Source organism: Phodopus roborovskii, unplaced genomic scaffold, assembly GCF_943737965.1.
Source record: "Phodopus roborovskii unplaced genomic scaffold, PHOROB, whole genome shotgun sequence".
NCBI classification, from domain to species: Eukaryota; Metazoa; Chordata; class Mammalia; order Rodentia; family Cricetidae; genus Phodopus; species Phodopus roborovskii.
The window spans coordinates 22,621,175-22,646,585 of record NW_026126571.1 but is presented as its reverse complement, the minus strand read 5'-3'; the positions used below and the strand labels follow the sequence as shown (position 1 = coordinate 22,646,585).

The following is a 25,411-nucleotide window of genomic DNA, read 5'->3' as shown; positions in this document are numbered from 1 at the left end:
TCTCAAAGCCAGTGACTTCCACGGGTCCAGTTTTTTAGTAATGATGCTAAGGTGTGTCACATGGCTTTAATCAAAACTACAGTGAAAAGATTCCCTGGGAGAGACATGCTTTCTATGTGAGGAAGTGGGTGCTGGGTCCTAGTCTTTTCATTTCAAGAGACCAGATGTGAAGTGCTCACTGTTGTAACAGCAGTGACCTTCCATTTCACCTGGCAAACCCCATTTGGCTCCAAGCTCCTTGCCAGAGTAAAACCTTTAGGCATCGCACAGCAGAGAGACTCTGGTTACTTGCTTCCATGGAGGCAGCATTTGGGAAATATTTACTCTGCCACTGAATATACACCTGACACTGTTAAATCTAAGTAACCTGAATGTGTAGGGATTTCCTCAGACATACCTGCAAAGTTGAAGTTCTGAGTCCCTAAATTATTTCCAAAATTAAGAAGAAAAATGCTTTCTCTTTCTCTTGTTGTTTTCGTACCTTGATCGTTTGAAGGTCAACATATAGGAAAGGCAAATATGTCCCCTAGACATTAGATTGCAACCCAAACACTTAAGGCTAATCTAGATGTATGAAAAATAAAATATTGGCTAACACTTCATTTGCAACTGACAAATGAGGCATGGGTCCTTGTCTGCTTCTTTTGCTCACTGTTCCCCTCTCCTCTGTCCCCCCAACCCTCCTCCTTAGCTCCTTCAGTCACCCCCCCCACTCCTGTTCCACACCTATTTTTTAAGAAATGCTTTCTGGAGAGCAGAAGCCTGGTGGTTTTACAATGTGGCATGACATGTAGGAACCCAGCTCCCTGCCTGCTGCGCCATCACTCACTTACAGATTGCAGCAGTCCTTGTAGCCAACAGTGGTTTAATAGTAAACATAACAGAAAAATTTCCAACCGCATGAACATAATAACACTAATAAGCATTTCCCTACTGGTAGGGTGGTTTTGGGAAGCCAGTCCCTTTCAGCAAGGGCTTCCATCCACCTCCCTGCTCTGACAACCTTTGCATTTAGTGAATTGCAGTTGGGGGGGGGGGTATAGCCTATGCTTGATAATTGCCAAGAATCCTCTTTGCAAGATATCTGCCCTCTTCTCCCACACTTTAGAGATCAGTATACGTATTGCAACATAAAAAAAAACACCCTGACTAATCAGAATCACCCCCCTTTTTTCATATAAAGGGGGCATAGTGGAACATTAGACACTTGCTACTTGGTTTTTTTAATGTCCTCTGATGAGTTCCAAGCATCTTCATTTTGTGACAAGCCCACAAACCATGCTTGATTCTCCAGCATTTAAGGTTTTGGTGTTTTGGTAGTCTATGCCTATTTAACCTGTGCTATTCCCTCAGAATGGGAGTGATAATTCAATATGAAATATAGCATGTATTACTCCCGAAAAGAGGAATTTTCTACCCTTTCCTCCGTAATTGAGGTCATTCAACCACTAGGGTTCACCTGGAGTCCACACCGTGATACACGTGTCACTCTGAGCCATTTTATCTTTTGTGCTGATAGTCAAGATCGCAGCTCTAACATTGACATCAAACTCTGTCTGGGCAGATGACTAAGAGTGCTGCACAATGTAAACTTTTGACCCTCAACTTTTTGACCTGCAGTTGTAACGCAACTAACCACAAAGATACAGCCGGAGTCCCCTCCTTTAGGGGGAAGGGGCCTTCTGGGTCTCTGAAATTAGAGGATGGAGTGTACATTTCTGTGTGTTTGTGACTATGTTTCCTGTCAAACCAGTCTCCTGCTTCTTTCTTTTTTTCCTCCCCAAATCAGGAATTAGGAGCTAGATTAACTTGAAATCACTGGTGACTCCACTAACCAGGACAATTTAGGGGAGAACTGGAGAACCTTTTGAAGCAGAAGTATAAGAAAAGAGATGGGGGAGGGTGAGCTGACAAGGAGGTGTGGAGCAGTTTTTGTTTTATTTAAAAATAAAGCCGCAGCCTTAATTGTTGGGAGAGCTGGCCAGGGCGGGCAGGCGGGCCGGCTGACTGTGAACTTGTGCTAAAGCGTGCTCTGCTGGCGGGTCCTAGGGTGTGCAGATTTATATGCTCTGCATTTACTTAACCCGGCAGTGAACTGCATGGGCGCCATTTGTTAGGCGATGACAGACTTCACCTCCAGCAAGGGCTGCTTCACAAAATCTCAATAATTACCCAGTAACCTTCATAACAAATATTATTATGGAAAAGGCCAGTTTGTGAGGAAAGGATCTGATAGAAGGGCAAATTCTTTTTAGAAAACACTAAACAAATCTGGCTTCCCCTCCAGTTCTGGAGCTTATGACTGTGGATCCCCCTCCCTGTTTGTCTGAACCCCTAGATTGAACCTTCACTTTTGCCTTGGCATCCTGTTTATACCCTTATCATTGTCTAGAAGAATCCCCCCCTCCCCAGAAGTAGAAGGCCTAAGATACTGCCTTCTTTATGGTGGGCAAGCCATGGGTAGACCCCAGCCAGAGAAGGGGAGATGTTTAGGGCATCTTGCAAGCTGAAAGCATTGCCTTCCTCTCTAACAGCCAATCTTGGTACTGTGGTTGATGGGATGTAACATTCTCCAACTCTCAACAAGTGAGAACCACTGGTTCTGAGAGAAAACTCTCTCTCTCTCTCTCTCTCTCTCTCTCTCTCTCTCTGTGTGTGTGTGTGTGTGTGTGTGTGTGTGTGTCTGAGCCAAGTGAAGCAGGACAACATGAGAAATATAGGAGAAAAGGGGATCTTGGCATAATGTTGTGAAATTAGAGCAAGGAAACCCTAACAAACCCCTAAGCAAGTGTGAGCAGAAGCTTCCTCTGATACTCATAGTCAAGGGAATAATTTTTGGGGGGCTTGTAGAAACAAACAGGGCCCTGCACATTTCTGCCACCTTCTCCTTTTACAAGAGAACACACAGATTTCTGACACCAGCTGAAAGCTGGAAGTCTTCATAAAGCCCTCAGTGGAAGAAGTTTTTTTTTTTCCCCTCTAAGTTCCTCAAAAAAAAAAAAAAAAAAAAAAAAAATACTCAAAAGAATCCACAAGAAGATATAACTCATCTCCAAAATGAGCAGGTAATCAACCAGCTTCTTGAAAATAGTAGGAAAGAAAAAGATTTCCTCAGTAACAGTCACACAGATCTGACTGGATGCTGTGTCTCTCAAAACCCACTTAACTACATGTGGGCCGACCTGCCCTCTTAAATTCTACTTAAGCCTTGTGAAGATTAAAACAGACAGAAACAAGCAAGCTGACAACACTCATAGTCTGTGGGTTTTTTTTTTTTTTTAATTTGTGGGAAAGATCCCTAGGAATGCATTACGTTGGATATGATGATACCATCAGCCCTTTTACTCATTCCCACACCTCAGGGTGTGGTCAACGGATGTGGTATTAACTTTCTTTTTCCTAGGTACACCCAGGAATACCAGCATTTCTATGACCTTTCAGGGTTTTTCTTTTCTTCTTCTTCTCTGATTTCAGCCACAAAAATTATGCAAGCAAAATCACCAGACAAATAACCAAAAAATAAATAAATAAATAAATAAATAAACAGAACCACAGCCCAAACACAGAGCAGCAAAACAGAGAATCCAACATTCTCAGACACATCAAGTAGTAAGAACCCATTTCCATGTACATTTCTTACTCCAGTTTTTTCTAAGAGGTGGACACATGTTCCAGAGTGCTGAGGTACCAATATTCACTTCACACAAAAATAACTGGATTCTTCAGCTTGCCACTGTTTAGAGGAAGTGGAATTATGAGAGAGTTTGATTTTGTTTTTTCTTAATGTCCTAGGCTTTGCTTTCTTTGGATCTCTGAATTTGGGGTTCTGTGGATTTATGCTGAATGAAAGAGATGTCTGCATAATAATGTTTGTTGGGATTTCAAATCAACACTTTAAAATGTTTCTCTTTAAGTACTTGGTAAATATGTTTACCAACTAGTACTTGAAGGAACTACCCAGCTCCAGAGAAAAAGAAGATCCCATTTTTATTTTTATTATTTGCTTCATTTTTAAATATAGTTGGATATTTTGGCTGAGCTCCTCAAACAGGATTGGGGGGGGGGGAGGTTATCAGGTCTCTGACCGGTACCTACCCTGAAAAACCCCAGCATAGGCCAGAAAGTCGCCAGTCACTTGGTTTTGCTTTGCCATTGAAGGACGTGGGAGGCTGGGTGCGGATGGAATTGTACCCAGAAAATTTTATTTTACCCAACTTCACTCATTGGTGCAATTTTGGAGACTGTTTTGGAAAACATATATTATGTAAATTTCCTGGGATCAAACAGAAAGAACAAGTAACAAAAGAGACAAGGAAATCTCCTACTGGCAAACGAGCAATTTCTTCCTAAACCACCCTTTATGATGTGTCAAGAAAAACAACCTAATGGCTCTAGGGACTTTTAAGTTGGGCATTGAAGACACCTCAATTTCCTTCAAAACTTCAGGCACAGTTTCAGAAGAGAGAATTTGTCTGCATGTTGAAGAGGAGCACATTTCTCCATCTTTAGTGTTATCTAGGGAACCACTTAAGTTGCCTTGGAGGGTCCTGAACATTGATGTCTTAGTCCTACAAAGAGATGGAGGAAAAGGAAAGAAGGGAGGCAGAAGAAAGGCAGGGCGGAAGAAAAGAAAGCGCTTTAACCCCTTTCAATTAGCCTGAGGATTCAAAGACTAAAGTTAAATCCGGCCATAAAGTTTATTGCTTCAGACTCACAGGCGGGTGAGAACACTGCCTGGGAAATGAAAAGAACTGGCGAACAGGGTTCAGGGCCTGGCCCGGCGCGAGGAAAGCTGAGCACCCCTTACCTCCTAGGAGGGGACCTGCTGTCCCCAGCATCCTGTGGGTGCTAGCAGCCCGGTCTCTGCCACAGAGCCAGGGCCCCAGCTAGCTTCTTCTCTCTCCAGCTAGTCTGAAACCCAGCCCGAAGGCCGCCGCCTCAATTCAGTCCTGCCAAATGACCCTGGATCTCCAAGACATATTGCCAAAGCCCCATAAGGAATCCCGCTAGTTTCTGCCTCGGCCCTGCTCGGGCCTTGCTTTCAAACTCTCCAGTTCAGTTCAGCCCTCTACTCCAGTAGCCCGAGCCCCTTCAACTCCCAACCCCCCATCACAGAGCTCTGTGCCCCCAAAAACCTGGGCCTGACCAAGCTTAGAAAGATGGGCGGGCGGGGGCTGCCAAGTTTTCACTTGTAGACCCATCCTCACGCACATAGAAAATCATCTTTTTGCACGCGGGGAAAGCAGCGGAAGTCATTAACATCCACGATTGTGCAGTAATTAAAGTTAGGCCCTGGTTGCGGCTCGGCCATGGCCGCTGTTCACCGTGAGGCCTCCTCAGAGCTGCCTCTGGCTTTGCTAATTTGGACAGAGGGAAAAGTTTGTTCTCCCATTTTGAATTCAGACACAGCTTCAGCATTACTGAGCCAGAGAGAAAGAAGAGCAACAAACTTTTTAGAGTGCAAATAAACTCAAGAGAAGAGCTTACCTTAACTTGGAGGGAGCCATTTTTCAGAGAGTTTTGAGAACTCGTGGTTTGGACACTTCTGGACCTAAAATTGACAATTTGAATGACCAGGCAGCACACGTAGCCTGCAAAAGAGTCAAATGGAGTCCAGCGTTAGTGAGATTATATGTTATGTGGTATATAATGTTGGATGTCAACTCCCCAAAACCATAAAACTTACTTTAATGGCCCCACGTGACGTTTTATAGCCAGTGAGCCGATCTGTCTGTGCTATGGATGATTTTACGATCTAATTCATAGACAAAACCCTATTCATTTGGCACCCAAATGTCATATAGCCGGAACTGGGGCTTATAAAGTTTACTGTTTTATAACTTTTAAAAGGAAAGACGGCATCCGTGTAAGCAGTCGGTAAATGTGCAAATCTCTAGTTGCGCTTTAGCTGCTCTGAGGAGTTTCCCAATGGAGCTAGGATGGGGTAAGTACTTTCCATTTGTAGCAAATTAATTGTAGCAAAAGAAGGCAACTGGGTTGAGTGAGAGGAGTGGGGAAGGGGTTTCTGGGTGGGTTAGTGGGCAGGGGGCTTGGGGTCTACATCCTGGCAGAGAATCCCCTTCAGCAAGGCCTAGGACAGCCTCGGGGATGAAGGATCTGTGTGGGCCTGAATGTGGCTAACAAAGCCATGGCTTTTCCCTCTTTTCTCTTCTTCTCCTTTTTGGTTCCGTCTAAGTTAACTTGGTTTCCTCAGAAATGGATATGGACGGGGTGGGACTCAGGCTTTGAAGCCTCCAATGCTTGGCTTTTGCCACCTTCTGGCCTGAATTTTCTGATGGCTCAGAATTAGGAAGGCTATGGGTCAAGGTGTGGGTGGGAGGGCCACCATGAATAGGCGAGCTGCCCAGGTTGCCTCAGACTCACCAGCTTCCAGCACTACTAGACAGACAGAAAGCAGAAAGAGGCGCTTGCGATTTGGCACAAATCAGACCAAGAGGACTTACAATAGAAAGTTTATTTTTTGTTTCCAGTCAGTATTTTTTCCTTAAAAACAAATACAAAAAAAAAAAAAAAAAAAAAAAAAAAAGCTGATCACAGTTTGCTTAAACAGCCAGACTTGGACAATATTTGTAACTTTGTTCACAAAAACATACATCACTGAAGCTGCGCTTATCAGAGCCACTTCCAGAGTTCGTGCAAAGGGTCCTACAAAGGCACGCAGGGACACACCGCTTGAAGTCACAGTTTTCGTCACAGTCACTAGCCACTACACGTTGAACAAGTTAAGTTGTGTCTCATCAAGTCACCTCTACAACAGCATTAATTACACAAGGAATATAGGTAGTTTGAATAAAAATATCTTTAACAGCTTGGAGCTATTGAGACAGGAACACTTCCACGCACATGCACATTAAACAACTCAAGTGCAACACACAACATTGGCACTAAACGAGGTGGGAGGGGGCTTTTGTGTGTTTTTTTTCTCTTTTTTGTTTTAGTTACTTCAAGTAACACAGCTTGCTTCATATAAATAAGTTAAAACATCTATTTTTTTTTTTCAAGACAAAGCCATTCAGGACAAAGAGATGAACAGAAGCAGATCTACTTATACAGGCGCTATAATGGCAATAAACAGGCTCATGATTAAAAGATGAATTGGGGCAAGGAGAGCAGGGCTTCTTCACAGAAGGAACACAAGGGGATTTTCAGAAAGTCACCTTAGTACTGACACTAGGAGAGCTCCTCTAATACTGCTCAGTCCTTTGAGCGCCCAAACCCTCAGGGGCGGAAGGCCCCTCCCGCCGCAGCCATACTCATGCTTTTCAGCTTATTATCTTTTTTCCACTTCATTCTGCGGTTTTGGAACCAGATTTTAATTTGTCTCTCGGAGAGGCAAAGAGCATGTGCTATTTCAATCCTTCTTCGGCGGGTCAGGTAGCGGTTGAAGTGGAACTCCTTCTCCAGCTCCAGCGTCTGGTAGCGTGTGTAGGCCGTCCGGGCCCTTTTACCTTCTGGGCCACCTATGTTGTCTGCAACAGAAAAGTCAGCGGTTTAGCTACCAACTAACTCCTCAGCACCTGCTTTCAAGAGTCAGCCATGATCCTGAGCTGGGGAAGAGGCTCAACAAGTCCTCCCCTCCCTCCCCACCTAACCCTTTCAGATCTTCCTTCCTCTTCCTTTCTGAAGAGAAAAACAACGTGATTTGGACTCTGGGAACAACCGGCCCACCTGAGGCTGGAACCCTATCTCGAAGGACAGCCTGGCTCTCCCTCTTTGGCCCTACACCAGTGTCATAAGCAGGGGCACTGCCCTCTCTGGCTGCCCACCGCGCCAAAGCACTGTCTTTTTCTGAGTTCCCAAGTGACCTCCAGGTCACTCACTCCGTTAAAGTTCCAGCCGCCCTAGCCTGCTCCTGTTCCAGCCTGTACGCTTGGGGCGTCCGCTTTCTTTTTTCTCCTTTTCCTTCCCTCTCTCTCTCGCCCCCAAACTTGAGAATCTCGCCTGCCCTCGCCTGGATTATTCCCCCCAAGCCTCTTTTAGGGGCTCTAATTAGTAACGCTGTTTCCCCAGCGTAGCCCTTCTCATAAATTATCCACCCTGACAAGCCCGATTCACGGCCCCTACTACCATCCCTACCTCTCTCCAAGCCCTGCTCGGCTGGCTGGCCTGACCCTTAAGCACTCTCCTAGGCGCTGGGATTCCAGATGGAATTTCTTCCTCTTTCAACAACCTCTAAACTTGCTCGGCTACCCCATTCCCCCACCCCCACCCCCCAGTATTTGTGAATACAGGATGCTGCTGCAGTAATGGAGAGGAAGTAGAGGAAGGCAGGGAAAGGAGAACCGCAGGGAGAGGCTCTGCAGGCTGGAGAGAGGCGAGATTAGGAAAGAGATTCGGAGAGAGGCTGCAAAGAACAGAGAGTGACCGAGACCCGCGCCCCCACGGACGCGTGGATCAGAAAACGGCTGGCTTTACCGTGACTAATGTGCAGCTTGCGCATCCAGGGGTAGATCTGGGGCTGAGCCGGCGGCGCCGGGCTGGGCTCGCTCTGGGCGCTCGCCTGCTCGCTGCTGGCAGGGGCGTCCTCCTCGGTTGCGGACGCCGTGCCAACCCCCTCTCTGCTGCTGATGTGGGTGCTGCCGGCGTTGGCCGAGGCGCCGCTGGAGTTGCCCAGGGAGTTTTTCCCGCCGTGGTGGCTGTCGCTGCCGGGCGAGGGAGCCACCGCCGAGCAGGGCAGCGGGTCGGGCGGAGGCGAGTGCGTGGACGTGGCCGGCTGGCTGTACCTGGGCTCGGCGGGCGCCGCACTGGCCCCGGCCGCGTAGCTGCGGGCGCGCTCGCCAGAGCCAAAGTGGCCGGAGCCCGAACGGCCGACGCTGAGATCCATGCCATTGTAGCCGTAGCCGTACCTGCCGGAGTGCATGCTCGCCGAGTCCCTGAATTGTTCGCTCACGGAACTATGATCTCCATAATTATGCAACTGGTAGTCCGGGCCATTTGGATAGCGACCGCAAAATGAGTTTACAAAATAAGAGCTCATTTGTTTTTTGATATGTGTGCTTGATTTGTGGCTCGCGGTCGTTTGTGCGTCTATAGCACCCTTGCACAATTTATGATGAATTATGGAAATGACTGGGACATGTACTCGGTTCCCTCCTACGTAGGCACCCAAATATGGGGTACGACTTCGAATCACGTGCTTTTGTTGTCCAGTCGTAAATCCTGCCTGATGACCTCTAGAGGTAAACTCGTGCACTAATGGGGGAGTTGGGTGGAGGCGAGAGGGGTGGCGCGCGCGCCTTGGGCGCGTGCCCGCCACCCGCCGCCGCCGTTCAGTCGGACTCGAGCGCCACCCTCTGGAGGCAGGGAGCATCACATCGCTTCCGACCTCGGGCTGCAAGGGCCGGGGTCGAATTGAGGTTACAGCCCATTATGGCAAAATTATTGCATTTCCCTCGCAGTTCCATTAGGATGTACCAATTGTGAGGCCGTCAGCTGCCGATCGCACGCCCGGCGAGGATACAGAGGATTAGGGGGAGGTGGTGACTTGGAATATTTACAACAACTTTATTTCCCTGGCTTTGTAGACCCTCTTATTTTTGTATAGAGGTTGGGGTCGGTTCTGCCCGTCCGGCCCGCAGCTGTGAATTTTGAAAACACAGATATCACCTTCGGGGAAGGGAAGAACATTTAGCCAATGGAAGAAATAAATCCTGCCCACAGCAGCAGCCACAATTACGGCTCTGTTTTTGTGAGCATGTGAAGGACAGAGTCCCTGCCGCTCTTAAACGACAGGCGTCTATTAAAGACAGCTTTTGTGTAGTGTTTCTCCGAGGCGAGGTCAAATTCCATACATTCGTATAACCAGAGTCGATTTTTCTTCCGTGTAAATATGTTTTTCGTATCATTAGTTTGTTGTCTGATTTGATTATTTATCCAGCCCGGAATGTCTTCATCCCTGGTCCGGTTCCTCCAGCCAGCCGGGCCCCAGGTAGCAAGGTTCTTGGTGAACCCAGAGAGTGGACCCTGACTCTCTACAGCCTCTGAGTCTATTTGAAAGCTGGGATCCGTGGGTAGAGCTATTTGGGTCTTGCTTAAACCTCCAGGAATAAATTGCGGGAACTAATGGAATCATTTCGTGGCAGTGCCTAGTATCTCCGTAGCTATTTTCTTGGACTCCGAGAAAGACCAAAGTAAATCACAAACGTAGCTGAGAGGCAAGCAGACTCTCCCTACTAGAGGCCTGGCATCACAGGCGTCCTTGGCACGTGTGGAAGCTAGGACTCTTCCAGCTCCCCTGGTCCTAGGTCCCCTCTTTTGGTCCCGAGAGCTACTAGGTGGTAGCGCCGAAACTGTACGAGGCAGGGCGTGGGATCGGGAGCTCGAGAGGCTATCCACTCCTGCCCAGGTTGGATCTCCTCGGCTGAAGCTGCGGTTCTCCCATTGACGGTCATGCGCCAGCAGAAAGACTTGGTTCTGTCGGGGAAGAAGGGAGTTCCCCTTTGTTCCTCCAGCTTCTTGTTTAGGGGCATCCTGAGAGGCTGCGACAGGGCTGGGGCCCAGCTCTTAGGCCCTTTCTTTCCAGTAGCCAGAGCCGATTTGGCGATACCCTTCAAGATTTGATGGCGAGGGACCAAGGTGGAAAAACACAGACACCAAACCAGGCATTGCCTGGGGCTCTTTCTTCCCCTAACAACCCAGTGTCTGTAGCTCAGGGAGCGCAGAGGCGCTAACGCAGCAGCAGGGCCAATTCTGGGTGCACCTCGGGACTCCCAAGCTGGCTCGAGCAGCTTTGGGGAGAGAACCTGTGTGTGTGTACAGTGCGTCTGTCCCACAGCTGACATTGGGTGTATGAGCTTTTGTTTTGTTTGTTTTCTGTAATAAGTAAATGTGCAGACATTTGCAAAGCCTTGGATTTCCCTAAGCTGCGGAAGCATCCGGGAGCAGGCTGGAAGAAACTTAGGGAGCAGGCAGAGGCGCCAGGGGGCAAAGCCAATGGAGGTCAGGACGCTGGCCTGGTCCCTCCTGCCCTGGAGTCTACTCGCCCGCCTTGGCCTCCGAGTCTTCCCCGCTGGGCTGTGTGGAATTGATGAGTTTATTTTCCTTTTTCCACTTCATGCGCCGATTCTGGAACCAGATCTTGATCTGGCGCTCGGTGAGGCAGAGCGCATTGGCGATCTCGATGCGGCGCCTCCGAGTCAGGTAGCGGTTGAAGTGGAATTCCTTCTCCAGCTCCAGTGTCTGGTAGCGCGTGTAGGTCTGGCGGCCTCTGCGCCCGTGACTCCCATACACCGCACCTGCAGGCAGAAATGCGGTGCGGGTAAGCAAGGCCAAACGAATGCACTCCAAGTGCCTCCCTCCAGCAGACTCTAAGCTTGAAACCACCCTCCTTCCACCATAGCTTCTAGCACCACCACCCAACCGAGGGCAAAAGTCGGCAGGATGGCAATGGTAGTTTCATACCAAGCGAGATGTTTTTCACCTAACAACGACTTGGGGTGGGAAGTTACTGCTTTTGACAAATGTGGTTTGTGAGAAAACCATTACAACCAAGAAATAGCATGGGCATTCTTAATTTGAGGGGCTAAAGTCACTGTTTCAAGGGAGGGTAGCCTTTATTTGTCTGTAGGTGGAATAGGGATCCTGGGAGTAGCATGAAAACCGAATTCTCACATATGGTGTCTGCAAAAGATGCTAGGGAGGCTCCTCATGTCAGATCTCAATGTATTTCTGGAAACTTGAATATGGCCAGCAAGTTATGTGACTCATCTGAACATACTCCACTGGGAGAGGGAGATTTAAAGCAACAGCACTATAGGTTTTTAAGTCCCCATTAGGCTCTGTCCTGCTGCAAGGGGCAAGGGGGACTGACTCCCTGTGGAATCTTTGAGAACCTGGGGTTAAGAAATGGTCGTGTAGGTGAGGTGTTGGGGTTCTGGTTGTGCTGACTGTATGGGCTGTCTGGGTGCCAGAGGCACCCAAACCAGGTGTGAGGCTCAGGTAGGGTCTCAGGAGGAGATGGATATTGGCTAAAAGTGTGAGTTGAATGGAAGGTAAAAATGGGAGGAAGGAAAGAGAGACAGAGAGAGAGAGATAGGGGAGAGAGGAGAGACAGAGAGGAGAGAGAGACATAGATAGGGGAGAGAGGAGAGACAGAGAGGAGAGAGAGACATAGATAGGGGAGAGAGGAGAGACAGAGAAACAGAGGAGAGGGGGGGGAGAGAGGGAGAGACAGAGACTGTGAATGCTCTGAGGAGGTGGCCCTTCCTAGTCCCATAGCTTTGGTGGAGGACCCTGAAAGGGCTCAGATGAAGAGGGCCTCTGCCTGCCTGGGCTTCCGAGGGGCAGAAGACAGAGGAGTGGGAATGTGAAGGGGCTTGTTCATGGTGCCTGCTGGAGGCCTCCTTTGCTTGGAACCCTGAGGGGTGTTACAAGGGTGCAGCTGAGCAGGCTTTCTCATCTCAGCCAGCTTCCTTCTTCTGTTGCCCCTGGTCCAGCTCTCATATAGCTTGGCAGCGCATCCTTCACCCTCCCCTGAAGTGTCACTTTACATGATTTCATAGCCCTGTCTTTCCTCTGGCTGGGCCTGACTGCTCCACTGGGGGGGGGGATGTTTGGGTTTTTTTTTTTTTTTCTTTCTTTCTTTTTAAAAATTTTCTTGAAAGAAAAAGAGAGGAGGAAACTTTATTCATCCTTTCCTTCTTCCTATCCTCTCTCCTTCCTTCTTTCCTTCCTTCTTTCCTTCCTTCTGTCCTTCCTTCCTTGTCTGCCTGCCTGCCAGCTTTTCCTTCTCCCTACACTCTCTGGGGTGGGGGAGCAGGGAAATACCTTACCCGCACAGGAATTCATCCGCTGCATCCAGGGGTAAACAGGGCTCGTGTACTTCCGGTCGGTGCCTTCCTCATGGAGGGCTTTGCCCTGAACGCTGCTGCTGTCGGGTTTGTACTGCTGCTCGGGAGAAAAGTGCAGGTAGTCCCCGGGGCCCCTCTGCTTGCTATTGCCCGAGGGTGAGGCGCCACTGAGGTCCTTATCAGAATAGAAACATGAGGCCCCGTACTCGTAGGATGCCCGGTTGCAGGCCAGGACCGAGTTGGACTGTTGGTAAAAACAAGGTGAGGTGTACGTCTTGTCCGGAAGACTCGACGCCCCATAAGAGGCCGGGAAGGGCCTCAGCGCGTCATAACCGGCGGGGTAGAGGGGCAGCTGGCCCAAGAAGGAGTCCTGGCCGCTGGGCAGGCTCCCAGGGAAAGTGGGATTCACAAAATAGGAACTCATTTGCGCGCCCCTCTGCAGGACTGTGATTTGTTGTGTATTAGTACATCTGGCTATAACTATTAGTAGTCATCGAACTGGTTTGTTTCTGGATGGCCGAACGCCAAAAGCGACAGCAGCAAATCGCACCAGCTGACGCAGCGGCGGCCAATGGGAGCGAGCGCCGGAGCCCGCTCCCCGGGGACCGCGGCGACCGAGGCAGCAAAGTTACAAACAGCCCCCAGCCCGCCCGCCCGCCGCCCGCCCGGCAGATTAATGGGCGCACACAACCAGCCAGCCCCTCGCTCTCCCCCACACACCCCCGGACGCCAGCGGCGGGCACGGCCCGGGCAGGGATGTGCAGATCAGAGTCATGTAGAGACACTAGTGCCCAGGTCAATGAGAAGGCCCCACCAGGCCTACTCTTTCCTCTTAGCCTTTTTGCCTTGTTGATTTTTGCTGCTTTTCCCTTCCAAACAGGAAACCTTTGACAAGCTTGAGCCAGAAGGGGCGGTGACTAGAATTGCTTTGCTCTGCTTTGCTGTCCCAAGCAGGTCCTGAGTTACCCCCGCCCCCTTGTGCTCCCTTAATCATGGGTGTAGGGGTCTTGAGCTGGAAAGGCCTCCACTCTCTGATTTTCAGCCCTGTGCTTTAGGGATCCGTGAACGCCTTATCCCCTACCATTCTTACAGCAGGTCGGGCCTTACTGTCAAAAGCTGAAATACCTCCCACCCCTCGCTGACCAGGCCCAGGCCAAAGGCAGGGCCTTCCTGCAGACCCTTCTTCCCACCACACTCCTTGCTTGACTCGCCTGAGACGGCCTGTGCCTGCGTAGGCTTAAACCGGCTGTGCACTGCATCCTGCCTTTGAACCCAGAGAAATGAAAAGCTAAAACCCACGGTTTCAATGAGAGATGATCTACAGAAGTGTTTGAGGTAGGGAACTAGGAAGCCAAGCACAGGACTTACCTCCCCTCACCCAGCGTCCCAGGACTCCCCTAAGCTACTAGAACTGCTCAGAGTGGTGGCAGACAAAACTCCAGATACAATCTCTCCCTAGTCTCATTCCAGAAGCAAGAGAGGGGCAGGGCCCCCGGTTGAGTAGGGCAGCTCATGGGGCCCAAAGCTTTGCCTAGGGTATCAATGGGCTTGGTTTCCTGGTAACACTGTCCTGGGGCATACCCTCTTGTCCCCCACCCCTAAAATACTCCTACTGCTGCTGTAGCTCCAAAACTAGAATATTCCTGTCACCCTGTCACCAGCTAGAAAACCCTGACTTGCCTTGACCACCCGCCCAGGCCTGGCGATCCCCAGACTGGACATGGAAACCCTCCTTGGACTTGCTTGCACAAGGATCTGTCTCATTTTGTAAATGTGATATCGGTTCGATGGCATTTTCACGACTGTGTTTGTAGGGCTTGTAAAAGCTCTTAAATCAGCTTTAAAAATTCCAATTCTGTGGGCGGCAGAGAGACTATTTACGAGATTTGGTTGGAATTCAGGAGGTTGTTTGCAAGATCTGTAAAAAGCTAGCTGGCCCAGGCTGACTGATGGGATTAGGGTTTGGGGCGAGGTGACAGTTGGTAATGGCCCTGTAGGAATCTAGTAAAGACTTCCTTAATCTCTTTGCTTTTCTCTTTTTTTCCCCCCTGACCTTCCTCCTCCCGAAAAAGGGAAAAATTGGAAAAGGGGTGGCCTGAGGTCGGCCCCCAGAGAGCCTACGGAGGTACACAGCAGGGAGGCTATGCTAGAAAGAAACCTTGTGCCTAAGTCTTTATCTCTGTAACCCAAGAAAGTTTTTTCTTTCTTTCTATAAAACCAAGAATTATCCAGGAGAGAATAAAATTTAGCATTTTCACAGAGAAGATGTAATGCATAAAAAATGAAAACTCGAGAAAAAATGGGAGATTTTTTTTTCTTAAAAAGCTGTTTGGATAAAATAAGTTTGAGTTATTGACTCTTTAACAAAAGAAATCAGACAATTACTTCAACCAATATTATTTGAAGTGAAAATAGTCACTTTGCGGGTATTAATTGTTTACATTTATCATTTCTCTTCCTTTCTTCCATGTCCTGCACAGGCTTGGAGCTGGTGACAGCTTACCACTATTATTGTTATGCTTTGACCTGGATTCTAGATTTAATTGTCTCAGCCAGTAAGAGAATTTGATTCCTCAGCTAGGAGCCAGACAATGTATTCCCAGCTTTTGTAAACATTAAGATAGAAAAACATTAAATTGAAATCTTTACATGTAAGACAAGGCTAGGGCATATTTAAGTTGGCGGTCGATCCATTTATTCTTCCATATATGTGTATATACATACATGCATACATAATACTTGTGGAGAGAGAGAGGGAGTCAGTCACTCCTGACTGATCCACTGACAGGAACTCCACACCCTCAACAGAGCCTCTCCTGAGGTGATGAGCGTGACCACCCCAGGACTCTGTTAGGTCACAGCCACACAGAAAACTTACCTTTCATCTTCTCTTCAAAGGGTAGTCTGGCAGTAGGGTCGTACAGTTTGCCCTTGCCCTGGGCTGCCCATTGAGCCCCTCCACTTCGACCAGCCTGGAGCCGGGCCTGCAGGTGTGTGGCAGGACCCCGAAGGTCCATCTCCAATCAGCCAAATCTCTAGCCAAGAACCCAAAGCACACAGGTGTGGCTTCTGCCAGTCAGAGGCCCTCTCCAAGAGCCGCCTTCCATACCATAGCCAGTTTTCAGGGCCGACCAGGCCAGCAGGCCTCAGAACTACAATTGGTCTTTCCGATGTCAGAATCTCAAAGCCAACGCGTTCCCCAACTGGCAAGTGGCGGGCGCCCCCGGGACGCCTTTGGGACGCGTAGTTTGGAAAGAAGCAGCCATGACCAGCCAGGCGGCCTGTGCAACCAGTCTCCATGGTGCTGGGTTGGGGACGAGGGAAGGACCCGAGTCTATTCCGGCGGCTGACGTTTCTATTATGGGTAGCCGAAGCAGGGAGGTTTCACAGCCAAACAGACCCTGGGAGACTCTCCCTGATGTCCCCTTTTGTCCCCCCCTCCCCTTCCCCTGCTTCTGGGGAATCTCTGAGGGGCCCGTACAGCAGTCGCGCCAGGCTCGAAGAGGCGGGCCGCTGCTGGCGCCGGTCCCGGCGACGGCCACAGCGTGGCAGCAGCGAGCTCCCAGCACGGTCGCAATAAATAATCTGCCCGAGGCAGCCACAGTCAGGCAGTCAGCGGCCCTAGGAGGCAAATGCGGTGCTTTATCTGCCCCTGCCCCGGGCGCACCCACAGCGTTGTCCAGCGAACACACCAAATATCAACGTGTCCTTCTTAATTGTCTGGCCTAGGTCGAGATACTATCTTGAGTTAGGAAAACAACAACAACCAAAATCCAAATAAACAAAAAGAACTGTAGCTCAGAACCTCACAGCTGCTTCTCAAGTGGCTGTCTCTCGGGGGCAAATCTGATCTGGTCAGATGCCCTTTCAGGCCCAGCCACCATGGCTGGCACCACCACGCGATGCAAAACAACAGCCAAGCCAGCAGTACTCAGTGCCGCCTCTCTGCTAATTGTAGTCCTCTCCCTGTGGCTTGGGAGACGGGGACATCAGGCTGCCACTGTCCTTAAGTGGATTGGGACTGCTATCCTGTTATTTCTCAGACTCCGTTTTGCAACTTTCATCCATAAACCTTAGATGTGGTCCTTCCACATGCGCCAACACAACAGTCCTCTGCACCGAAACATTCCCCAGTAACACCCAACTAATTCGATTCTCTCCTCCAACACAGAATTCCACAGATGCACCTAGCCCCTTTCCCGGGGCTCCAGCCACCACTCTGGTCGGGAAACCGGGCAAATGAAGCAAGCAATCATCGGAGAACTCTGAATTAGTAAGTTTTGCTTTTGTGTTTGCTTGTTTAGCCTGCTCTCCCCTCTCTCTGAGACTAGCCCCACAGGACAGAATAGTGTGTTGAAGCTAACAAAATGCCCGTGGGTTACCTCGCGTTGCTCTGCTCTCTGCCCACATTTCCAGGTCGGGAACTAGCTCTGGTTATTGGGGAGTCAGCTGAATCAATTGGGTCAGGAATGAAATAATCCCAACCCCCAGGGAGGCTGATAGGGAACAGTAGAATGCCAGATGCCTTTCCTTTGGGCTTCTTGGGGTCAGTGTGGGGAAGCGAGAATGAAGACCTAAGCCTTTCTGCCCAGTGCCAGGGCACTGTGCCACAGAGAGAAGGCTGAGCTGCCTTGAGGGAATGATGCAGGTGATGGCGGTAGTAGGGGAGAATGAGTGATGTGTTTGGGCTGTGCTGTGTTTGGGGCCGAGTGTGAAGGGCTAGTACCGATGATGGTGAGAAATGTCCCCATTTCAAAGTCGTTCTGTGTGCCCTCTCCCAGCACTCACCCACCTTTGCCCTGTCTCCTTCCCACACGTCTCTCACCTTCAGACCTCGGCTCCCAGAAGCTCCTGCCTCTCTGACAGCTGTCGCTTCGGCAGCCCAGGAGACGAATTGTCCTCCTTCCTGGTGCCAGAGGACGCAGGAAATTAGCCAGGTTGTGAGTTGCAAAGCGGCGGCTGCTGCTCCAGGAACTGGACGCGCCCCACCTCCAGCGACAGCGGCCGGCCTGGGCCTGGCAGCGGCCTCCCCTCGCTCGCCATCGCCGGACAAAGCGCAGCCCAGGCAGGCTGGGAAGGCAGAGCTCCGAAGCACGCTGGATGGAGCGGAGCAAAAGAATGCGGCTCTATTCTCACAAGGGAAATTATAAAAAAGTTCATGTTCACGGTTCCTATCCACATGACCGACAGCGGCCAATGGTAGGGCCGAACAACTCATAAAGTTGTATTGCAAAGTTGTAAATTTTCATAAACAACAACGGATTTATGACCCTTTCCCCATCACTAAGAGGAGGCAGCTCTTACACCGGCGCCATCTTACCACCGAGGCTGTCCCGACTTGGGGCTGCAGGTTTTCCAGACCCTTTTGGGTCCGATTTTCATTTAAAAGGAGTCCCAAGAAGCTGACTCTTCCCAACCAGGAGATAAGAAGGGAGGTCTTCCGCGGGCCACGCTCAGGATGCTCTATGCTCCTTCCACAGCCCTAGCCCTCGTCCCTGGTCCCTTGCCGCTCTCCCCTTCCACAGCACAGTCCCTCCTCAGCAACAGGACCTGCCTAGGTTGCACAATCAGGTCAGAGGTCCATGGCAGTCCCAGAACCCCTCCACTGCAGTGTTGGGCCCTGGGGCATCTTCGCCTCTATTGAAGGCTAGTGCGGGTACTGCGGCAAGGACCCCAATCCCATTTCCTACTCTAGGGTTGGACTCAGGGAGCATGCGGAATCAGTTGGAGGGCAGGTAATAATACCCTTTGAGAGCTCAGTCTACACCTTTAGAGGAAAGGTTGAATTTGGAATTCGTTCTTGGAGTTTGTGGAAGAGTAGGAGTCCATAGATAGAATGGACTGTGTTAACTAATAGCTGTTTTCAATGGATCGAGATATTGGTGCACACACAATAGCCAGACAAAAACGTCTACAAGGAGGAAGGCACGTGTATAATTATAGATGCAGAAAAATGTGCGAACACAGAGACACACACATCCGATTATAGACATGGAAAATGTTAACACTCAACACAGGTACACACATCATGGATGTGGACATGTGCAGTTAGGAAAACTATAAGCAATCACACACAAAAATAGAAACACGCTTATTCATATAAATCTACACACAAAAAAATGGAAAGGGAGATGTGAATATCTAAAATTTGGACTCAAGGACAGTCTCTGCACATTGGTTTCCCTTTGGTCCTTTGACCTACAGCCAGGGCTTGCCCTTAAGTTATGACCACCTCCCCTTGCCCCAGCCCCTCTGGATAAAGTAGTCCATGTTTCTTTGTCGCCAAGCATCTTTATTGTTACATAAAACATAGGTAACCGGGCTGGGAAGCATGCCTTCCCTGAACCCCAGTCTGGGTTTAAGGGGGACATGGAACAACAAGGGAGATAATGGGCACCCAGGGTGGGTATTGGACCTCTCAGCCACTACAGAATTAGTTCAATACGACACACCATGCTACAAAGTCACCCCATAAAGCATCTCCCCAAGTCAAGACATTCCTTTACAAATGAGTTTCACGATTATAGAAATGACAAAAACAATCTGTTCAAATATACAGTGTTTGCCCTCGGTAGGAAAAGTCAGGGTATAGGTATACAGATTTGACATGGCTGAACAGTAGGACACAGAAGCAAGGGGAGGCACAGTGAGGCTGAGAGCATCTCCTTAGCCGCACAAAGCCAAAGCTATCCCAGAGGTCTGCAGCCAGGTCAGGGATGTTTCCCTCCAGAAGGAAGGGCAATGGCCCTGAACTTCAGGTGCCAAAGCCAGAGAAAGAGGGATTCTACGATGCAGCAGCATTTGATATGCTTTGGAATAAATATATTATTTCTCAATTTAAATAGAAGCCAATGCTCTGGTCCCTGAACCTCATTGCCTTGTTAGTGAAGCCTTGGTGACCCCAAAGACTATCAGCTAAAAGCGTCAGGGCCTGGCAGGAGAGGCAGGAGAGCCGGCCAGCACAAAATAGGTAGTTTAGGCCTAGTAGGTAGTACTGATCATGTATTTGCAGGGATGGGGGGTGGCGGGTGCTGGGTGTCTGCCACTGTTGGGACGTGGAGGGGGCTTCTTGGGAGTGGCGGCCCCCTGGGGCTGGGACCATAGGTAGTTTGGGGGTGCCTCTCAAGGAGGCCTGTGCTAGGTAGTATTTTGGTTGTGCCAGCGCACAACACTGGCCCAGGGTTGGGGGTATCTACTGGGGTCCTCAGAGGCAGAGAGGGTCCCCAAGGTGACCTAATCTCCCCCTGGGAGCTAGAGTGGGTGATGGAGTGGGTAGAATGAGGGCGGGGACTGATTCCCTCTTTTTTCTTTTCTTTTTTTCTTTCTTTCTTTTTTTTTTACACTTTATTTCCCCCCATTTTTGTAACTAAAATGAGTGAGTCTCTTAACGACGCTTTTCCGACTGTCCTGTGCAGCCAGGGCCCTGCGCTTGGGCCTTTACTCCTCTTCCTCCTCTTCCTCCTCCTCTTCCTCCTCATCCTCCTCATCGGCCTTGTCAGCAGCTGCGGTGGAGACGGAGGGCACCGCATCTTCGGGAGCTGCAGTGGGAGCCTGGCTCTCATCTTTATGCTCTTTCTTCCACTTCATTCGCCGGTTCTGGAACCAGATCTTGATCTGGCGCTCGGTGAGGCAGAGCGCGTGAGCGATCTCGATGCGGCGGCGGCGCGTCAGGTAGCGGTTAAAGTGGAATTCCTTCTCCAGCTCCAGCGTCTGGTAGCGCGTGTAGGTCTGGCGTCCCCGCTTCCTATCCGGTCCTGAGAGCAGAAATGTGGACATATAGACAAACAGACAAGCAGACTGGGATGTGGATAGAAGAGTGCTTTAGTCAGGCCCACAGTCCAAGAGCCTGTACCTCACACCCAGCCCTAACCCAGGCGCAACCCCGATCGCCCCCAGTTGAGCTGGGGGAGGAGAAGTGTGAGCGGAAGACCCCGGGGCCAGACAGCAAGCCTGTCTGCGAAGAGCCTTGGAGCAGAATTCCAACTTTACAACCGGCCTTTCCAGCCGGCTACGTTTCTACAATGTCCTGCTTCCCCTTGACAAAGGGAAATTGTAAATATAGAGTGTGGCAAGTGGGAGACTCTGCACTTTTGCCATTCAAAGGCAAGCCTGGCTAGAAAGTGTGCAGCCCTCCTTGGCAGCCCCATGCACAAGACCTTCCTGTGGCAATCCCACCCTCTGTCCCATTTGCTCCAACCAGGGTCTGGAAATGGCCTCTGGTACAGGGGAGGGTGTAGGATCCCGGAGGTCCTGGCTCTCCTTGCCTTTGAGAAAGAAAGCTAGGCCGAAAGAAAAGGAGGCGGTGGAGACTTAGCTGGATGGAGTCAAGAAAGGAATGGAGAACAGGAGAGAGGGGGATGGAGGAGAGGGAGACTGAGGGAGAGAAAAAAAGAGGGCGGGGGGGGGGGGAGAGAAAGAATATGAGGATGAGAATAGCGAGAAACTTACTGTAAAAATTCCAAGGCAAATGGAGTTAAATAAATTTACGAGGATCGAACCCATTAATTGGGCCATAAAAAGTTTTATGAGCCTCATTTACATACAATGCTACGGGTCTCTCCACGCAATGGCGCCTCAGCTCTAATTAAAACCAGAAAGGCAGCGCCACCGGGACTTGCGGGGCTGCCGGCTGGAAGCCGCCAGGCTGGGCTCTCTCGGGCCCCCGCGCCCCGTGCCCACACCCCCCGCTCCGCTCGCACGTCGACCCGGCGGGCCGGGGCGCCTACCTGAACTGCGCATCCAGGGGTAGATACGGAAACTGGCCTCGGCCGGGCCGTGCAGCACGCCCTCGTCCGCCTTGTCGCAGGCGCCTTTGGCGAGGTCACTGCAGAGCCCGGGGATGTTTTGGTCGTAGGAGGCGCAGGGCAGGTTGTAGGCGTCGGCGCCCAGGCCATAGCCCGAAGCGAAGGGGCTCTGATACAGGGGGCTGTTGACATTGTATAAGCCCGGCACCGTGGAAGCGAAGGCGCCGGCGCCCGGACCGTAGCCGCTTCTCTGCGAGTTGGGTGCAAAGGAGCAAGAAGTGGGCTCGGCATTTTGGAAGAGAGAAGCCCCCGCCGTATATTTGCTAAAAAGCGCGTTCACATAATACGAAGAACTCATAATTTTGACCTGTGATTTGTTGTCCGGCAGCTTTCAGTGTCGGTTTTACGAGGTAGCGTGATATATGATAACATTACACCCCCAGATTTACACCAAACCCCATTTTCTTTTGGACGGATCTCGGCGAGGCACGTGACCGCCCACATGACCGCCTCCGCCAATCTCAGCAGCCCTCACAGGTGGTCTCGCGCCACGGGCCGGCGGCCGCCTAGAATGGAAGGGGAAGAGGCTCAAATGCGCGGCCCACGCAGCGGCCTGCACCCCGTGGGCCCTGGGACGCCTGACGCAGTCAGAGCTCCATCCTGGCGCCTGAGCCTGGTTCCCGCAGGGCTCGCCCCCCACAACCTCGTACCCATTCCTGAACCCCAGATCCAGTGTGTGGATTGCTCCTGTTCATGTCCACTCTGCAGACCCAAGCCCCTGCAGGGTCTCTGCAACCTGTCGGCCCAAAGATGGTCTTGAGAGAAAGATCTTGCCCACCTCTCCCTGCCAAGCAGGAGAACGTTTGAGGCCGCCGCTTTGATGCTCCAGCGCAAACTCTGCAGGCGCAGCGGCTCCCCTAGCTGAGCAGCCAGAACGCTGCCACAAAACTGGAACCATGTGGTTCGAATAAAGTCAATGTCTCCCAGCTTCCTTTCTTTAATCGGCGGAGCACTGTTTATCCGCCCTAAAGGAAGCAGTGAAATATTTATCTATTAATGAGCCTCATTTGCCAACAGATTTATTAACATGGGATTCCCTTTCCTCCTCCCGCACAGGAGCGAAGGCAGTCCCCCTGAATTCACTCCTGGGCACCTGGCTGGCCCGCAGCAGCTCAATCGGTGGCTCGCTCGACACCCCCTTTGTTATCCCTGGATCACCGGGGAAGCTGGGTCATCCTCCTGGCAGCCTGGAAGTTCGGCTCCACAATTTTCTAAACACATCCTTCATATACTGGGAGGTTTCTGGCAGCTCTCAGCCAAGCTACCCCTGGACTTGTGGGCCAAGGAACAGCAGACTGATAGAGTTGATTTAGAGAGAAGGGGGAGGTATCAGGGACTGGGGTCAAAACCCACCACAGAACCCCAGCTTTTAGGAGACTATAAAAGCAAAGGAGGGAACTTAAGCACTTAAGCACTGGTGCACAAACGCAGTCTTATTCCTTCTCTCCCCCAAATAGTCACTCACCCTGGGGGCCTGCCTTGCGGGGTTCAGACCCCCACGGCAGTGATAAGTCAGATGAAGGCCCTGCTGCCCAACGCTCTCTGGAGGATGTTTGGGTGAACCCTTTCCCTAAACGCCTCATAAACTGCCCAGGCCGTGCTGGAACACTGGCCACCTTTTACTGCTCAACTCGATTGCACATCATAAACCCGACTTCACAATGGAATTGCCCCGGAAATTCTCCTCTAAATTATAGAGTTTGGTTCCTGGTGTACAAAGCATTTTCCTTATCACTTTCAGTGGGTCCAGGCTGCCCCCACCCCGGTTCACCGCATCCTCTCAGGGGGTCTTAGGAGCACAAAAGAGGAAGGACGGTTCAAATCCTGCTGCAAGGGAGACCCAGGATCTACCTAGCAAAGGGCCCAGGCTTTGGTGGGGAGGAGGGCAGGTGGGAGCTGGGTTATCTTTCCCAGAGCTCAGGGACCCTGGGGCGGCAATATCCGGGATCCCCTCTATGGTGGATCAGGATGGGAAACAGAGGGGGTAAAACAGGAAGGGGGAAAAATCCAAATAACAGCATCTTCTAACAGAGAAGTAAAATTCTAGAAAAGCGAAAGGAAGGCGAAGCAAACAAAAAGAAGTCTAGGAGATCAAAGAGTCGAAATTAGGCGGCTTTAGACCAATAAATTGTTCCTGGGGTGACACCGAGCAAGGCGCAAAGTGAAAGACTAGGCAGGCTGCCGCGGTCTGTCTAGACCCACACGACTGGAGCAGTTCAACACGGCTATGTTTAAAGTGGAACTTTCCTTTAGAAGGAGACCTGACAACCAGGGTGCGGAGCGATTTGAGGTAGCACAGAAAAAAAAAAAAAAAAAAAAAAAAAAAAGTCACACTCACACGCCTAAGAAGGTCTTCTCGATTTGGCCCTGGCGCGGACCGAGGAGTCCCGGCAAGAGGCTCTGCCCCCGTTTGCCAAATAGGATCCAAATTCTGCTGCTTTCAAGGCCTTGGCACTTCTGGGCCCAAGTCTTCCATCTGAGGTCCCCTGAGGTCACCGAAAACCTTTCCCTTCGTTTCTGGGTCTCTTTTCCCTGGCTAGACTTCACAACACAAAAGTCTGAACAAAATCGGACTCTCAATAAGGCCTATTTATTTATATGCTCCCTGGCCACTGGTTCCCTATTTATTTGACAGAAATATATCTGCTATACATAAGATTCACATACTACTTAACCCAGGCCCTGGAGAAGACGCCTTATAAACTAGATTTTAATATGCAGAACTATCTAAATATTTCTCAACGCTTTCCCAGAGTTAGCTTTCAAGCCTACTGTCAGAGTTTGTTTCCTCTATTTCCTGTCGCCAAATAGTATTCAATGTTTAAATCTAGATTTAGAATGTTAGCCCAGACCTTGGCAGAGAATGACGCCTTCTTGAGAGTCCAATGATCCCAAGTTTGGGGTCTTTAAATGTTTCTATCCTCCTTCCCAGCAGAGGCTGCGGACTTCAGCTTCTGTCCCCCACCTGGTGAGAGGTTTCAAGCTTGGACGCCTATACCAGTTCCTCCCCAGAGCGAATAAATGAGCTCGATTTCTTGCCGGGTGTTGCCGGAGCGAAACCTCTGAAACAACGAAGACCAAAGAGCAGCCTGCCGGCTGCCAATCAGCCAAGGGCAAGTAATGCTGGCGGCCTAGGCAGTTAACCAGGCCTCTGAGCCCCTGGAGGTCCGCACCTACCTGGGGCCTCTGTGATCGGCGCAGAAAAGGGGTGCCGCCAATCTGTGACTTCCATTGTTAGAGAAATGGAGCTTTCTATTTGTGTCCACTGATCAGCGATTTCTCTGATTATGTGCGGTTGCATAAAGAGTGATTTCTGATAATTAGGATAGACTAGTACGGGTGACTCTCCAGGAAGCTATAAACCCTTCCTACAAGCAGAGGCTGTGGAGTAGCGTGTGTTACATACGAAAATATAAATATAATGATGATATGTGTTTATAATGCCCACGTGTATATAGGAAGATTTTTTAAAAGGGAGTAGGAGGGAGAGAGAGAGAGAGAGAGAGAGACGGAGACCCAGGAGAGATTTCAGTCAAAATCGAGTCCCTAGTTTTACAGCGTGTTCAGCACAGAGATGCGAGTCATAAACATTTTTGTGGGCTTGGCTGAGAATATTACGACCCAAATAAATGCACAGCACAGCCTTTTTTAGCGGCGCTTCGAAGGGTTGGTTCTGTGTTTGTTCTTGTGTTTTTCTGAAACCATCCTAAACCAGGGGCTGATCCTCAAACCCTGGCAGCCTTAGCTCTGGGTATATCTTCCCCCTCCCCAGCATTAAAAGTAGGCTGGGAGTGAATG

General features: G+C 50.3%; 4 protein-coding genes across 4 annotated transcripts in view; all 4 read right to left on the bottom strand.

Moving 5' to 3' along the window:
- Nucleotides 1-17,774, bottom strand: part of Hoxa3 (homeobox A3) — a 43,845-nt gene extending 26,071 nt beyond the window's left edge. Inside the window, exons 1-2 of the mRNA XM_051202818.1 lie at nt 17,635-17,774; nt 5,488-5,591 (exon numbers count right to left, since the gene is read on the bottom strand). The gene's annotated coding sequence lies outside the window, so the exon portion shown is untranslated. The remainder of the gene's footprint in view (nt 1-5,487; nt 5,592-17,634) is intronic.
- On the bottom strand, nt 6,457-9,369 carry Hoxa5 (homeobox A5). Its single transcript, XM_051202824.1, has 2 exons — nt 8,437-9,369; nt 6,457-7,490 (listed from the first exon to the last, which is right to left on the bottom strand). The coding sequence occupies exons 1-2, from the start codon at nt 9,329-9,331 to the stop codon at nt 7,240-7,242; spliced, it is 1,146 nt and encodes a 381-aa protein (XP_051058781.1). The 5' UTR covers nt 9,332-9,369; the 3' UTR covers nt 6,457-7,239.
- On the bottom strand, nt 9,506-13,448 carry Hoxa6 (homeobox A6). The gene is made up of 2 exons (XM_051202843.1): nt 12,792-13,448; nt 9,506-11,255 (listed from the first exon to the last, which is right to left on the bottom strand). Exons 1-2 carry the CDS (start codon nt 13,231-13,233, stop codon nt 10,996-10,998), a joined length of 702 nt encoding a protein of 233 aa, XP_051058800.1. The 5' UTR covers nt 13,234-13,448; the 3' UTR covers nt 9,506-10,995.
- A 1,306-nt stretch (nt 17,775-19,080) lies between the features above and the next one.
- On the bottom strand, nt 19,081-22,066 carry Hoxa7 (homeobox A7). The gene is made up of 2 exons (XM_051202844.1): nt 21,536-22,066; nt 19,081-20,563 (listed from the first exon to the last, which is right to left on the bottom strand). The coding sequence occupies exons 1-2, from the start codon at nt 21,909-21,911 to the stop codon at nt 20,247-20,249; spliced, it is 693 nt and encodes a 230-aa protein (XP_051058801.1). The 5' UTR covers nt 21,912-22,066; the 3' UTR covers nt 19,081-20,246.
- Between the last annotated feature and the right edge of the window lie 3,345 nt (nt 22,067-25,411).